The sequence below is a fragment of the Stegastes partitus genome, unplaced genomic scaffold (assembly GCF_000690725.1).
Source record: "Stegastes partitus isolate 25-593 unplaced genomic scaffold, Stegastes_partitus-1.0.2 Scaffold169, whole genome shotgun sequence".
Taxonomy (NCBI): Eukaryota; Metazoa; Chordata; class Actinopteri; family Pomacentridae; genus Stegastes; species Stegastes partitus.
In genome coordinates, this window is record NW_007577900.1 from 209,075 (window position 1) to 222,183 (window position 13,109).

General features: G+C 41.4%; 1 protein-coding gene across 2 annotated transcripts; it reads left to right on the plus strand.

Annotated features, from left to right (window-relative positions):
• Positions 1–177: 177 nt before the first annotated feature.
• Positions 178–9,568, plus strand: LOC103355830 (stress-induced-phosphoprotein 1). Of its 2 annotated transcripts, none has more exons than XM_008279755.1 (16): positions 178–386; positions 3,309–3,391; positions 3,467–3,547; positions 3,645–3,701; positions 3,790–4,002; positions 4,183–4,296; positions 4,526–4,571; positions 4,775–4,865; positions 4,976–5,117; positions 5,255–5,359; positions 5,561–5,654; positions 5,804–5,837; positions 5,978–6,052; positions 6,176–6,278; positions 6,373–6,494; positions 6,611–9,568. In XM_008279755.1, exons 1-16 carry the CDS (start codon positions 329–331, stop codon positions 6,744–6,746), a joined length of 1,554 nt encoding a protein of 517 aa, XP_008277977.1. In that variant the 5' UTR covers positions 178–328; the 3' UTR covers positions 6,747–9,568. The 2 variants fall into 2 exon arrangements, with proteins under 2 accessions (XP_008277977.1, XP_008277976.1); XM_008279754.1 differs by having other exon boundaries at positions 179–386; positions 5,975–6,052.
• The last annotated feature ends 3,541 nt before the right edge of the window (positions 9,569–13,109 follow it).

Genomic DNA, 13,109 nt, shown 5'->3' on the forward strand with positions numbered 1-13,109 from the left:
CTATATCAACACTGCTATCAGTACTTATAGGAGATAATATTCATGTATATACACACAACATCCTTTGTTGGTGTGGCTGACCCTGATAAGACGTGAGCCCTTCAGTAATCGATAAAGGGTGTCCTGTGTCTTTAAGACGGCGCTCAGGGTGGACCCAGCGTCCGTGTTTGACGCTCAGGAAGTGGATTAAACCACCAAAGATTCCCGCAGATTCGTTACCGTTTGTCCCCAATGCTACCAAACGTGCTCCCGCTGACCTAACAAAAAAAAAAAAAAAAAAAACCCGTGTTTGAACACTTTCGTGGGATACTTGGGCCGATAATGCTGGATGGTTACGCTCATGAAATTCACCAGAGACATATGCAGGCTGTTGGGACTCGGGAGCGGTAAGAAACGTCCCACTTTTCAAAAACTTTCTCAACGAGCCACAAGTCCGATTGAAAGTGATAATGAAACGCGTGTGACAATGAAACTCTGGATAATAGCTAACGTGCGGTTTGTTTAGCGGCGTATTGGTGATGGGCTTCGGCTGTTGTCTTTTTTTTTTTTGTCGTGAAGATTAAACCGAGTTCGTGGTCAAACAATAAGAGTTCCCCTCCTGCTTGCTACACCCTTTGCTTGCGCTACTTTCCAAGTTCTCGCGCAGGAGGTACCATAAAGTTGTCGTAGTGGCCGAAACTTCCGTATTTACACATTCGTAAAGCAAACTGTGGGACCTCACACGTCTAAGTATGCCATGTATGTGCCATATAAAGCATGAGGTGTGCCCTACAGGCCCGAACTAATATACGTACATTCCCTGGTGTGTGTTGGTATGATAACAATGCTTCAAATAGGTGGCAAAAAACAGCCCTGTAGCCCAGAATAAGCTCAACCGGAGTCATACATCATCTCGTTATACGCTTTTAAATGGGTCATGTGCCCACACTTTGTTCCTCTTCTTGGTTTTGTGTGTGTTAAATGTCCTGGTGTTAGAGGCTGTAGAGCAGGTTCACATATGAGCTATAAATCACACTACAGGAAGCTGAGTGTGCTGAAAGACATGTTCTGATCAGCTATACATGGTCATTATATAGTAATGACCATGTATAATGTTAATATATTGCCTTTTGAAGTGTCACATTTTTCCACACAGATAGGATCAGAATAACTTGAAGCAAAGAGCAGGCGACCTTGTTTTTGTTTTGTTTGTGTGAAGAAGGTTCCCTATGTCATGTAAACGTTGTAAACAACACGCCTGGCCTTGCAGCCGTGTACTTTGTTGTAGGAGAACATGCGATTCGCAGAGCATGTTGCCATTTTAATGCTGTGTAAACACCTGTATCTACAGACAGTTTACACAATCACTCCAAACCACTGTATGATTTAACCCCCGATTGTCTTAATGATAAGGTTACGTTTCTCGCCTTGTGTCTCCCTCTCACTGTCTGTAATGCTGCTTTGAACAACAGTAAAAGAAGAAGAAAAAAAAAGAGCAGTGAAGCTGATTTCCTGGTTAAAGCTCCAGTCCACGATGATACACTGTTATTTTGCATTCCTGTGGAAAGAGCTCACCTTTCAACTCAACGCTAATTTAGAAAGTTTCCTTCAAGAGAAGAAACAGAGAGTCTTTTGTTGCTTCTGTACACCGATCTTGTATCATTTATGCGCGAGGAGGACATTCCATTATAGTAAAGTTTTAACAAAAAGCCTGATTCAGCTGAAAGGATGGAGCTGCTTAGCAGCGGTGGTTTCTTGACATTTGAGCAGTGAGCCAGAGATGGACAGCTGAAATTCCTTGCACTCTGTGAGTATGTTTGGAGACGCATTGCAACGGTAGACTCTTTACCAAAGCCAGTGAGGCTTAGTGTAATAGATGCAAAAATAAAAAAAGTGTTGGAACGTACATGGATGGATGGTTTTTGTCAGCAGGGTTGGATAGTGTTGTTTTCTCTCATATTAAGTACGTTCATCTTTACTGTCTAAAATATTAGGAGGAGTCCCAGCACCGATGAGAATATACATATAGAAAAAGAATGACATGTACTTGCTTTCATTTTCAAGATATGTCGTATGCCGTACACACAGCCTGTGCTTCAGGAGCAAAATTGCACCGAACTCTCCCATCAGTGCTTCACGAGTCACAACATGAGTCACAGACCAAGTATGGATTTGTCACTCTCTGGAAATCTTTGCTGAACAAATGGAAATCTGACACCACACAGATTCCCGTATGGTCCAGGGCTTTGCAGTGACTGCTGCCGTCAGGCCTAACCCAACTACGGGGTTTCGGTTTGATGTAATTTATGCACCCCAAAAACACACACACACATATCCCACATTCAGGGCTGTGGCTGTTTTCAGGTGTCATTTTCAACCCAGCTTCTGAGAAGAGGTGCTCTTAGACAACGGCGCTTGGTGTATGTTACACGTTGGTGGTTGCCGCCGTGGTAAAGTTAAGGGTAAACATGTTTCTCTCGTAAGACCAAAAAGAAACTACGTGAACCAGTCTCACTGAGCAGTTTTTTTTTTGTTCCATGCACATTTTTGTGTTGTGTTGAGCTTTTGCTGGCTCTTCTTATGAGAAAGCATTACATAATGTTTCCTGTCTCCACCCAGTCTTATTTAAAATTAGCTTTGTTATCAATGGTCAAAGTGGATAAACCTGAATGTGGATGAGTAACATGTCCTTGCAGAACATGATCATTTTCCATCCAGACAAGCAGATGTTCCTTTTAATCAAAGATCTGATGAAAGATCAGCGTGGCCTGTATACTTATAGAGGTGCAGATGTTTAAATGTATAGTCCGTGCATCTTGTACACTACAGCATTGTTGCCAAGGATCATTATTAATATTAAGGTTAGGTATATTCTTCAACACAACTTAATGCACTTTCTATGTTTTGTTTTATAAGGGATCCATGCTGCTTATGTTTAATCTGTATAGCTGATGGAGGGTGAAAGGAGAAGTTAGGACAAGTGTGCCATTATATCAAATAACAGTGCTGCTCATTGCGTATTTCGTAGGAACTGAGCAGTCTGCACTTTCATAATGTCAGAGAATTGGACAGTTATTTCCCATCCGTGAAAAGGGTAAAGAAATTTAATTAGAGATGTGTTGGTCAAGCTATGTTGCAATGTGGAAAAAGAAAAACAGACGCCTGGTGTTCTCATCAAGCTGCACATTAGCTGCTCTGTACTTTTCCTGTATGCTATATCATTTTAAAAACAAGAGTATATCAGGTTTCCAAAAACTGAACAAAGTGAAAACATCAGAAGATGGTGTCATCGCTTTGAAATAGCTGATGAGCTGTATATTTCCCAAAAGGCCCCCCTGTCCAGCAGCAGGAGGAGCAGATGGACTGTGGTGCCGCAACCCCTGACCCAAGCGATGATGCCACTTTGTCACAGGTAAACAAATGGTGTCAGACTGACAGGACGTTGTGATGTTACAATGTGCAATGTTCAATTTTTGTGTGTGTTTAGGATGGAATAAATGGAGAGGAGGACTTGAGCGAAGAGGAGAAGGTCAGACAGAAGGCAGAGCGACGCAAAGCCAAGAGGAAGGTAAGCAAGCAAATCCCTTAGAGATTGTGTTTTGTTATTATTTTTACAAATCTGATGGGTAAGTCGTGCATGTTTTTAAGTACTGCATCTGTTTCAGCGCCGTCGAAAACGTAAAAAGCAGGAACAGGTTAAGCAAAACGACAGTGCTGAACAGGTAACGGTCATTATTCCCTCTTGGAATGCACTCTACATCTTCCTTGACGTAATATATAGTTAAATATGTCAATGGTCACAAACATTAGGATGATGAAGAAGAGGATGGAGGTGCAGAGTCAGAGCTGGATGAAAGTGAGTCAGAAGCAGAAGCTGGTTTTGAGGAGGAGAAACAAAGCGTGCAAAAAGAAGAGAAAAAAGAGGCAAAGCCAGCAGCCTCAAACAAGTACGTTGCCACTCCAGTCATGGCTCCTTCAGGAATCAGAGGACATCAGAAGACCCAAGCCAGATCCACTGAAGAGGTGGGGGCACTGTACTAGTGTAATATGCATCTACGAATCCTCCATTGCTAATACTTTTAGCAGTTAGCCAACAAGGCTCAAGAGTATGAACAACTTGATGTTTGTTGAAAAAGCCTGCATGCTTGTAAGCCTGGATGGCACATGATCTGACAGCAGTGTTTGGCTTTCTGTGTCTCACAGGAGCCAGAGTGGGATGTGAGCAGTGCCTTCTTTGCTAATGCTGCTAGCCATATCAAACCCAAAGGATCAACTCGCAAGTCCAAAGAAAACAAGGAGAATGAGGCCAAAAGAGAGGTGAATGAATGGTGTATAGATAATGTAAGATGAGTGGATACAGCACGAGCTCTCTTGTCAAAACTGCCCAGTATTTTTCTTGTGGGAGCAATATGTCCCTCTGGCAGTTCCAAAGTCTGATGTGTGGAAAAGTGTACTCTGGACCATGAAAGCCTTTTTAAAGCAGCTGTTGATGCGCGCGTGCAAACTTTCATGAATATAAAGTGATGAAAATAAAATTTCCTTACAGACAAATGGAACTGACACCATGACCAAGAAGAGCGCGTCACTGACAGGTAAGGAACGATTTCTGCAAAGCACGGTACATAACCAGCATTTTAATAGCTTATTCATTGAAACAGAACCAAAGGCTTCAAGGACATTATTGATTACACATTCCTTTGTACAAGCATGTCAGCGTGCAGCATTGCGGTCAGTTGAGCCCCTGGGCTACTGTCTCACTAGAGAATTGTTTACAAGTCTTCTGTCTGTGCTGCAGAAAAAGGGATAAAGCTGGTGCAGGAGGGCCAATATGCACAAGCAGTCAGTATGTTTACAGAAGCCATCAAATGTGATCCAAATGATTACAGGTACATCTTTTGTTGTTATAATGACTAATTTATTACAATAGAATTTGAAAATCTTTCAGATACATGCAGCAGCGTAATCTTTTTGTATTTTCTTCAATAACATCCTGTAGGTTCTTTGGGAATCGTTCTTACTGCTATTACTGCTTGGAGCAGTACCCTCAGGCCCTGACGGATGCTGAACGCTCCATTCAGCTGGCTCCAGACTGGCCCAAAGGACACTTCCGCAAGGGCAGTGCTCTCATGGGTATGAAGGTGAGTGCAGGCTGCCTGTGGCCATGGAATATAACATGTAATCAAAGAAATGTCTCCTAAATAGCCTCATGCTGAATCCTGTGTAATACAATTAGCCTTTGCAAACCCCTTTGTGTTGGTCTTTGTGTGTGCTGCAGCGGTACAGTGAGGCAGAGAAGGCAATGGAGCAGGTGCTGAAACTGGACAAAGACTGTGAAGAGGCTGTCAATGACCTCCTTAACTGCAAAGTGCTACAGTTAATGGTAAATACAAACAAAGAGGCAAAGGTTTCTCTGGTAGGCGTGGTGGATGTGACTGAAAATAACCAGAGCTTCCTCTGAACTTTGTTTTTAGAGGAAACATTGGTCATCATTGGTTATTGGTCATCCTGATGTTTTTTTGGCTTTGTTGCTTTGATTGTGTTTTCATGGCTGCTAATTATTTTTCTGCCATTCTTTCCTCAGGAGCTTGGTTTTGAAGAAATGCAAAGTGTCCTACTGCTGGAGAAATGTTCCACTGTGCAGGCCGTTCTAGCTTCTTGTTCTGATGCTGCCAGAGGTAAGACCACATGTGAATATTTAATTAAAAAAAAACCCCCAGAAATGTCTCTTTGTAACTCTGGGGAACAGCAACGTATAGAATAAACTGCAGAAATCCTACAGCTTATTTGCTGTTTTCTATTACTGAAGTTGTTTTTTGTTTTGCAGCTGGGGTCCAAGATCCATCAGTTTTACAACCAGGGTATGTGACCATTTGTTTGTTCAATCAAATGTAGGGTTTAGTGGGGGGTTAGTAGCCAAACTTTTAGCTGAAATATATATATTTTAATGTGCATCAAAGCTGTGATTTAACTGCTTTCTTTCTCCCCTTTCTCTTAGAAGTCCTTGCCCATCGCTCTGGGTGGGAAATGTGACAACTGAGTTAACAGAGAAACATCTTTGGGACCTTTTTAAAATGTATGAATGAAAGTTCAGACCAGTCCAATTAAGCACAATGTTTCTATGCAGAAACACGAACATGTAGTATTTACCGAAGGTGGCTATTGACTTGTCTTGTCTGTTGACTGTCTTTGACTCTAGGTACGGTGAGATAGAGAGTATCCGTGTGCTGCATGAGAGATTCTGTGCCTTTGTCAACTTCAAGAATGCAAACATGGCTGCTCGTGCCATGGAAAAACTAAATGTAGGTACTTATTGTGTCTTCTCTCCTGATATTGTGTCTGGTTTTTAAGAACACTGTTAGGGGCTTAGAGTTGCTTGTATCGTTGCTGTCACAGGGTTATTGTATTGAGAACACACGTTTGGTGGTTCGCTATCCTGACCGTCGCACTCAGAGGGTCCTTCCCATTCCACTCAAGACTTGTCTCCCGGTCACACAGCAGGCGGGGGCTGCTGCTGGGTAAGATGCACTTCAGCTGCACTTTAAAAACTCCTAGGTCATTAAAGTCATACAACAGGATGCCAGTTTTATTTGCTTTTATAGCTAATATGCCTTTCCGGTGTCTCTCTGCCCAGACCTCGAAGACGTGGGCCAGTGAACGGAGACGAGTGCTACTTCTGGAGAACCACTGGCTGCCATTTCGGGGACAAATGTCGCTACAAACACATTCCTGAGCAGAAAGGCAAGGACAGGAAACCCTGGCAACCTTGAAATCAGTTTACACTATGCCTCAGTAGTGTACAGGAAACTGGGATGAACCGACTGTGCCAATGGAGCCGGTACTTGCTGGACCAGGGTCTCTGGGCTAAGAATAATTACTGTGGCAGAATGGACCAGAATAGTCAAAGCATCGAAGCCAGCACTGAGGCTGTAACTGAGGGATGGTAACACATGTGCCACCATGGAACGGGAACATTTAGGTTTTATTTTCAACCAGACTTAGTCGTACAAGATTATCCAGAGGGGAGCAACAAACTCGCCTGGTGTCATCTTTGTTTAAATGAACACCTTCATATTCTCAGCCCCTTCATGTCAACATGGTGATCTATTTCCATGTTAAAGGATACAACTTAACATCTTGAGCCTACAACATCAGTAGGAAGTGAAATTGCCTTGGTCCATTGCGGTAATGAAAGGACTTTCTGTTATCATGTTTGGGACCTTTTCTCTAGAAATTCCAACACAAAGCAGTGCTCCTCCCCATTTTAAAGAACGGTAAATTAACCTTTTGGTGCATGAACCATTTTAACAGTTGCGTGTGTAGCTGTTGTTCACAGCTGCTCACAACAGGCCACAGTTAATACTGGGGCTACTTGTCGTTCCTGTGCCAATATCAGCACATTGTCCACCAGACCAAAGACTTAGAAATGGGCGTACTTGACATTTCAGTACCTCCCCTATGCAGATTAGTTATTTTTTTAAGGTAATAAGCTACAGAGACCCATATGTGTGCCTTTATACTGTGCTATGTAGCCTTAGTTAAAATGATTTTACGTGGTAAATGGATCTAAAAGTCACAACTGGACTTGAAGGATTACAAAATTGTATATAATAACGGATTGATTAGGTGTATAATTCACTTCTTTTACCAATTGGCTGCCCTTGGAAAGACTGACTATGCTCGCTGCGTGTCTGTTCAGTTGTTATGACAAGTTAAAGTGTCCTTCAAAGCCATACCGGTAGGGTGTGGTCGAAGTAATAGCAACACCTGACAGTATTATGCAATCCAGTAAAGTAGAAATGCTTTTGTTAAGGCTGTAGCGCTCAGTTTTTGGTGAGTCTGTGTCCAAGAGGTATTGTTTTATATTTAGGACAATTCTGAAGCCATCATTTTTGGCTTTGATCTTCTGGATGGCATGAAGTTTCCAACCCACCGTATTTCCAGCATGTCAGATTTTGTTGTTTTGTCAAAGCTCCTAGAATCACAAGTTGTCCTTTGATTGACCTTTTTCCACTTAATTTTGTTTTATTTTGTGACTTGAGTCTCATTTTTACTTGCTGTTTGGTTAAGGTTAGGTACCAAAACTACTTGGTTAAGGTTGGAAAAGGTCGTGGTTTGGGTTAAATACACCCTTTCACAGCATTAATCATGTGTTACAATGCAAACTTCTTGTAACCCGAGAAGGTGACACCACCAGACAACATTTGGCTGTGGACTCATCTATTTCTGACATTCAGGGATTTTTATAGGTCTATCAAACTACCCCATACGTTAACAAGTGACGATAAAAGGTACCTAGCACGTTCAAATGTGTCGTCAAAGGGACCTGAAAAAGTGGCAATACGTAAAGAGTTGGTTATGAGACCAGACTCAAATATCAGGTGTGAAGTGCTTCTCCCTGCTTTGTGGACTGTAGGAGAGCTAGTTACAGCACTGATCTGTTTGCCCAACTCACATGAAGAGCCTTCGTAAGTGTTTATCTCAGCATTAGAATATTAATCATGATTTCTCGACACATTTGCGTTGTAAACATCAAAGTGCTTTGTGTCTATGCAAAAGAAAAGTACCGAAATGTTTGTCAGTTTTGTGTCAGACGTACTCACACCTCCCACCTTTGACAGTCAATCACGTGCACTCACATTCACAGCAATGTGTTTAAAATAATACACTTCCATTTTTTGACCCTTGAGAAGCAGTGTTTATGACCGTAAGGGCCTCCATTTCAGTATTTCAGTGAACTGAAGAATCTAATGGCTCTGCATTGAAAACCACCTCATTCTTTCAAGAGTTTCAACACTAGACAGTGCATTAAAGCCCATTGGCATGTGTTTGTATCATCCACTAGACAACAATTCCAGCTGGTTTAAGTCCACACTACATTCACTTGTAAACTATGCACAGCATAGTGAAAGTATTTATTTTCCTATTTATACATGTTTTTTTTCTATTTCTTTTTTTACAACATACCTGGGAACTGAATTCACCTTTTAATTTACGATTCATTTTGTCTTTTCACTTTATGGTAAGTTATAGTCATGTACTGCAAATCAGAACTCCCCCCCCTCCTCCTTTCTGTTTCCTTTTTAAGCTTTAAGAGTCCTAAATTACTAAGAACTGTTGCAAACACTGTCACATGCTGCACTTCTGCTTTTCTTGTATTACTTTCTGCCTTGTGGCTAAAACTTGTGAAAAAAAAAGGAATTAGACACCAAACCTAAAGGCTGCACTTGCTGATTTAACATACTCGCTTTGTTCTTAGATGACTGGTGCTGTTAACTATGGTTTCACAGTGCATTTAATTTTGTAGACTTTTTAAATGTCTTTTATTTTAACACGGCATATTTTTAAAAAAAAACAATTTCATTGAGCAAAACTTTCAAATTCTACCGACATTTTCCCTTCAATGTTTGTCATTTGGTTTGTTTTAGTCTCTTTATCCCGTTTCAAACTATTCCAGGAAAATGTATTTCTAATTATGATGTATGCATTTATAACCAGAGCACTGCAATCCTATTAATCTCAAATATTTTGTATTGTTACTGCACTGCAAAAAAAAGAGTCTTTTATATTTAATAAACATATTTGAACCATCTATACTATGTCTGTCTGAGTCTTAGTATGTGTTAGGTGTGCGGTTATTTTGCTAATAAGTCCTGAACATGAACCTTCTGGCATTGGTATGTGCTTCTCCTGCCTTCCACAAGATGGCAGAGTTGTTCTTGAAAGGTTTACACTGAACTATGTCACCAACTTAGCTATCCCAAGAATTGCATACATTCTTCTTTTTCTGTTACCAGAAACCAAGATGCGCCTTTAACTCATTTCTGATGCACAAAACCCTGACATAATATGAAAAAGATCTGGCGGGTGTGTGAAGAAATGCAGTAACCCTGTGATCACTAGTAGAAGACACGCGTGTGGGTAGCATTAAAGATGCACTGGGGAATCTGTAACCACCCAGACCAAGGGGAGATGGAAGCAGCGCTGAGAATGTGTGGGAAACGCAACCATTATGCAACAGATGCCATTTTAAATAGAGAGTAACTGAGCCATGATGCCACCTGCAAATGCATGTGTGATCTAAGTGAGAGACTGCAATATGCTGCAAAATTAAAGGGGCAGCCCACATATATATATATAAATTAAGCTTGGTCTACTCATCAAATGAGTACTACTCAACTTGTGAAAACCGTTGTATAATGGCTTCCACAGTTATAAAACTAACCCCAGTAATGTCATCAGGAATCAATCAGCTTTGGCCAAGGACTTAAAAATTTCAAGAAAGGGAAAGTGGAAGCGTGAGAAAATTAGCTTGGCTCAGACTAGAGCTTAACTTTATTTTAAATTCCCCAGAATATGGGAATGTGCAACACCAAAGTGGAAGAGTGCCACTTTAAAACTGCATCTAATGAGGATTTTCAATCATATATCAGACTCAAGTGAAACATATACACTGGCACATTCAAAATCAATTTTATATCATTTTACCCTACGGTGAACCTTCAGGTTCAGGCAAACATGGCCTTCGATGCTACATCTCATGAGGTCATGCACTATGTAGCTCTTCACTCTCAACCCCACACTCCATACAGCACATCTTCCACAAAGTATGAGCCTACATGCTCCTATAGCCAGTTAAAAGTAAAAGCATTATGAAAGCCTGGAGAGACGGCAGTGGGGGTGAGCATGAGGAGGTGCTGTCGTTTGAAAAGGCACTTGTTTATTGTTGGAGAGCATGTATTTATTTCATGCCTCCACAGATTGTGGGTAAGGGCAGAGCCGGCTCGGTCGGTGTAATTAGAGAGGTGGAGAGAGAGAGAGAGCGCTCTGCCACAGAGACCTGCTTTGCTCAGATGCTCTTAGCCCTATGAGCTCTCTGAGAGCTTGTACTCTCACTAGCACACACCCCCACGGAGCTGTAAAAGTATTTGCATTCAGGCAGGGACACCTGTCTAGTCTAGTTTAATTAGTCTGATATGCAACAGTGCATCATAAATCATAATGGAGGGAAGTCACACACAGCAAGGATAGTTTTAGTTTTTAACCTTAGCGCCTCTTGTTTCCTTTTGCTTTTTTTTCTCGCGTCTCCCCGTTGGCCTTGGAGATCCCTCTGATTTGGCCCCGCTAATAGGGGGTCTGCTCTTCCTGTTCGGGTTTACCAGCCAGGGAGGGACCACCATCCTGCCACCCAGTCGCACCATCGCTGGCACACACAAACATGTCAATTACAGCTTCAAAGGTTGCATGTGCACACACGAATACACACGTTTATGTACCTTGTGATTCCTTTTCGACCCTGCTGCAAATCTGCATACAGCTAAGTGTTTTTACGGTTGCGGGTGATGTTTTGGTTCCTCCTCCCCTGTCATAATTGTAATTTTTCATGTCTAAGAATAAACCTCGCTGCCTTCGAAAGGTGCCCACTGAGGTTTACTTGAAAACTGAAATACAGTTTATCAACACAACACCCTGGGGCCAAAAATTTCCACGTAGCTAAATTTGTCCCAAATCCTCCCAAAATTACCCAAAAAATAAATAAACAAGTTCCGAACATGTGGAAAGGCCTCAAGTGACCCTTCTCAAAAGCCATGAACAGGATTTTTTCCTTGTTTATTTTATGTGGATCTACGCTGAGGAGTTAAATCTTTATGCTCTCTACACCACGATGATAGGTTAGACTATAGCAACATACTCCTGGGCCAGGGTGGTATGGCACATTCTCATCAGTCACGTTCACCATGGCTACGGTGAGGCTGGGCCTATTTTAGAGTTGGTGGTTTGCGGCCATCTCAACAAGGAAATATCTACCCTGTGGTATAGGGAGCTTCTTTAAGACACTTGGAACTTGATGTTTGAAACTATTCTGGAACCAGAGTCCTTCCTGTTGGTTACATTTACACACGTTTACCCTGAAGTTGTGTAAGGATGCAGTTAGGTAAAGCGTCGTCAGCCTATCAGAGGAGAGATGAGTAAAGAGGCACAAATGTGAGAGAAGGAAAAAAAAAAAAAGTCCCTTGATTTAATAATGAAAATGAATTTCACAAAGTATTAAGTCCATTTCTGCAAAAGTATTGAACTTCCCATCTTGAAATTAATGAGTCTTGTGGGCTGTTGGAGACTAATTTCTGAAACATTCGCCGTCTGATTCATTTATCTGTGAAGAACAACTACCCAATATTTCATCCCATTGCCCATTCGGCAGTGCTTAAAAGTATTCACCCGCTGTTACACAAATGTCTGCTAGAAAGAAACACACAATATGTTAAAATGAGAAATCAGTGCAGGGAACCCACTTTGTTTGATATTTTTAGAATTTATAGGGACGCTGTTGCCAGATTACGCAGACAATTAGGTTGGAATTTAATATGGCAGCTTTACATTTTAACACTTTATGTTAGTCTCTTTCTTTCTATATGAAAGAAAGGGACCAAGAGAGAAAGACTGCACAGGAGGAGGGAGGCAGTGAGGGAGGCAGGGAGGGATATATGGAGAAGGAGGGAAGAAGGCAGGATTGACTAAGGAGAGCACTTAGTAGACACACTCCTTCACTCAGTCACGCTCCCCTTTGCCAGTGACATCCACCACTGCAACATTTGCTGCCTGCTAGGTGAGTGAACTTTAACCTTATCTTCTCTTTGTGCATTTTTCTTTCTCCATTATATCACTTTCATGTGATTTTTTATTATCTATTAATTTGTTTTTATATTGAGAGGGAGTGTAACAGGTGTTTTAAGGACATATGACATGTAGGCACAGGTTGCTTTAGTATTCTATGGATTATTTTTCTGAGAGGAGATGCATTTAAAATATAATTCAGCTAGAGTACTCCATAAATCAAATGTTCGCTGAAAATATTTTCCAGTTCTAAGTTATGTAAGATTATGTTACAGCACATAGGCTGCATACAATACAATTTACGAAAGTTTAGCGTGTAGCTACTTGTTTATGGTTTGCTCTTTTATAATTATATCACCAGACTAGACAAACATATTTTGTATATTCTGTGCTCAGTGTGGTCCTGTGGCCTGCAGTGATTTAATGTTTCAGCATCTGTCTCCACCGCTGTGTTCTTGTTTGGCTGTGACACTTGTTAACCTCCAGTTAAAAACCTGCCTCATGTTTCTGTCTAGGCA

Excerpts from the sequence above, each read along its gene's own strand:
- LOC103355830 (XM_008279754.1), top strand. The coding sequence starts at position 329 with ATGGTTACGCTCATGAAATTCACCAGAGACATATGCAGGCTGTTGGGA. Across the intron at positions 4,866-4,975 it reads TGTGATCCAAATGATTACAG|GTTCTTTGGGAATCGTTCTT; the intron begins GTACATCTTTTG and ends AACATCCTGTAG. Across the intron at positions 6,495-6,610 it reads CAGGCGGGGGCTGCTGCTGG|ACCTCGAAGACGTGGGCCAG; the intron begins GTAAGATGCACT and ends CTCTCTGCCCAG.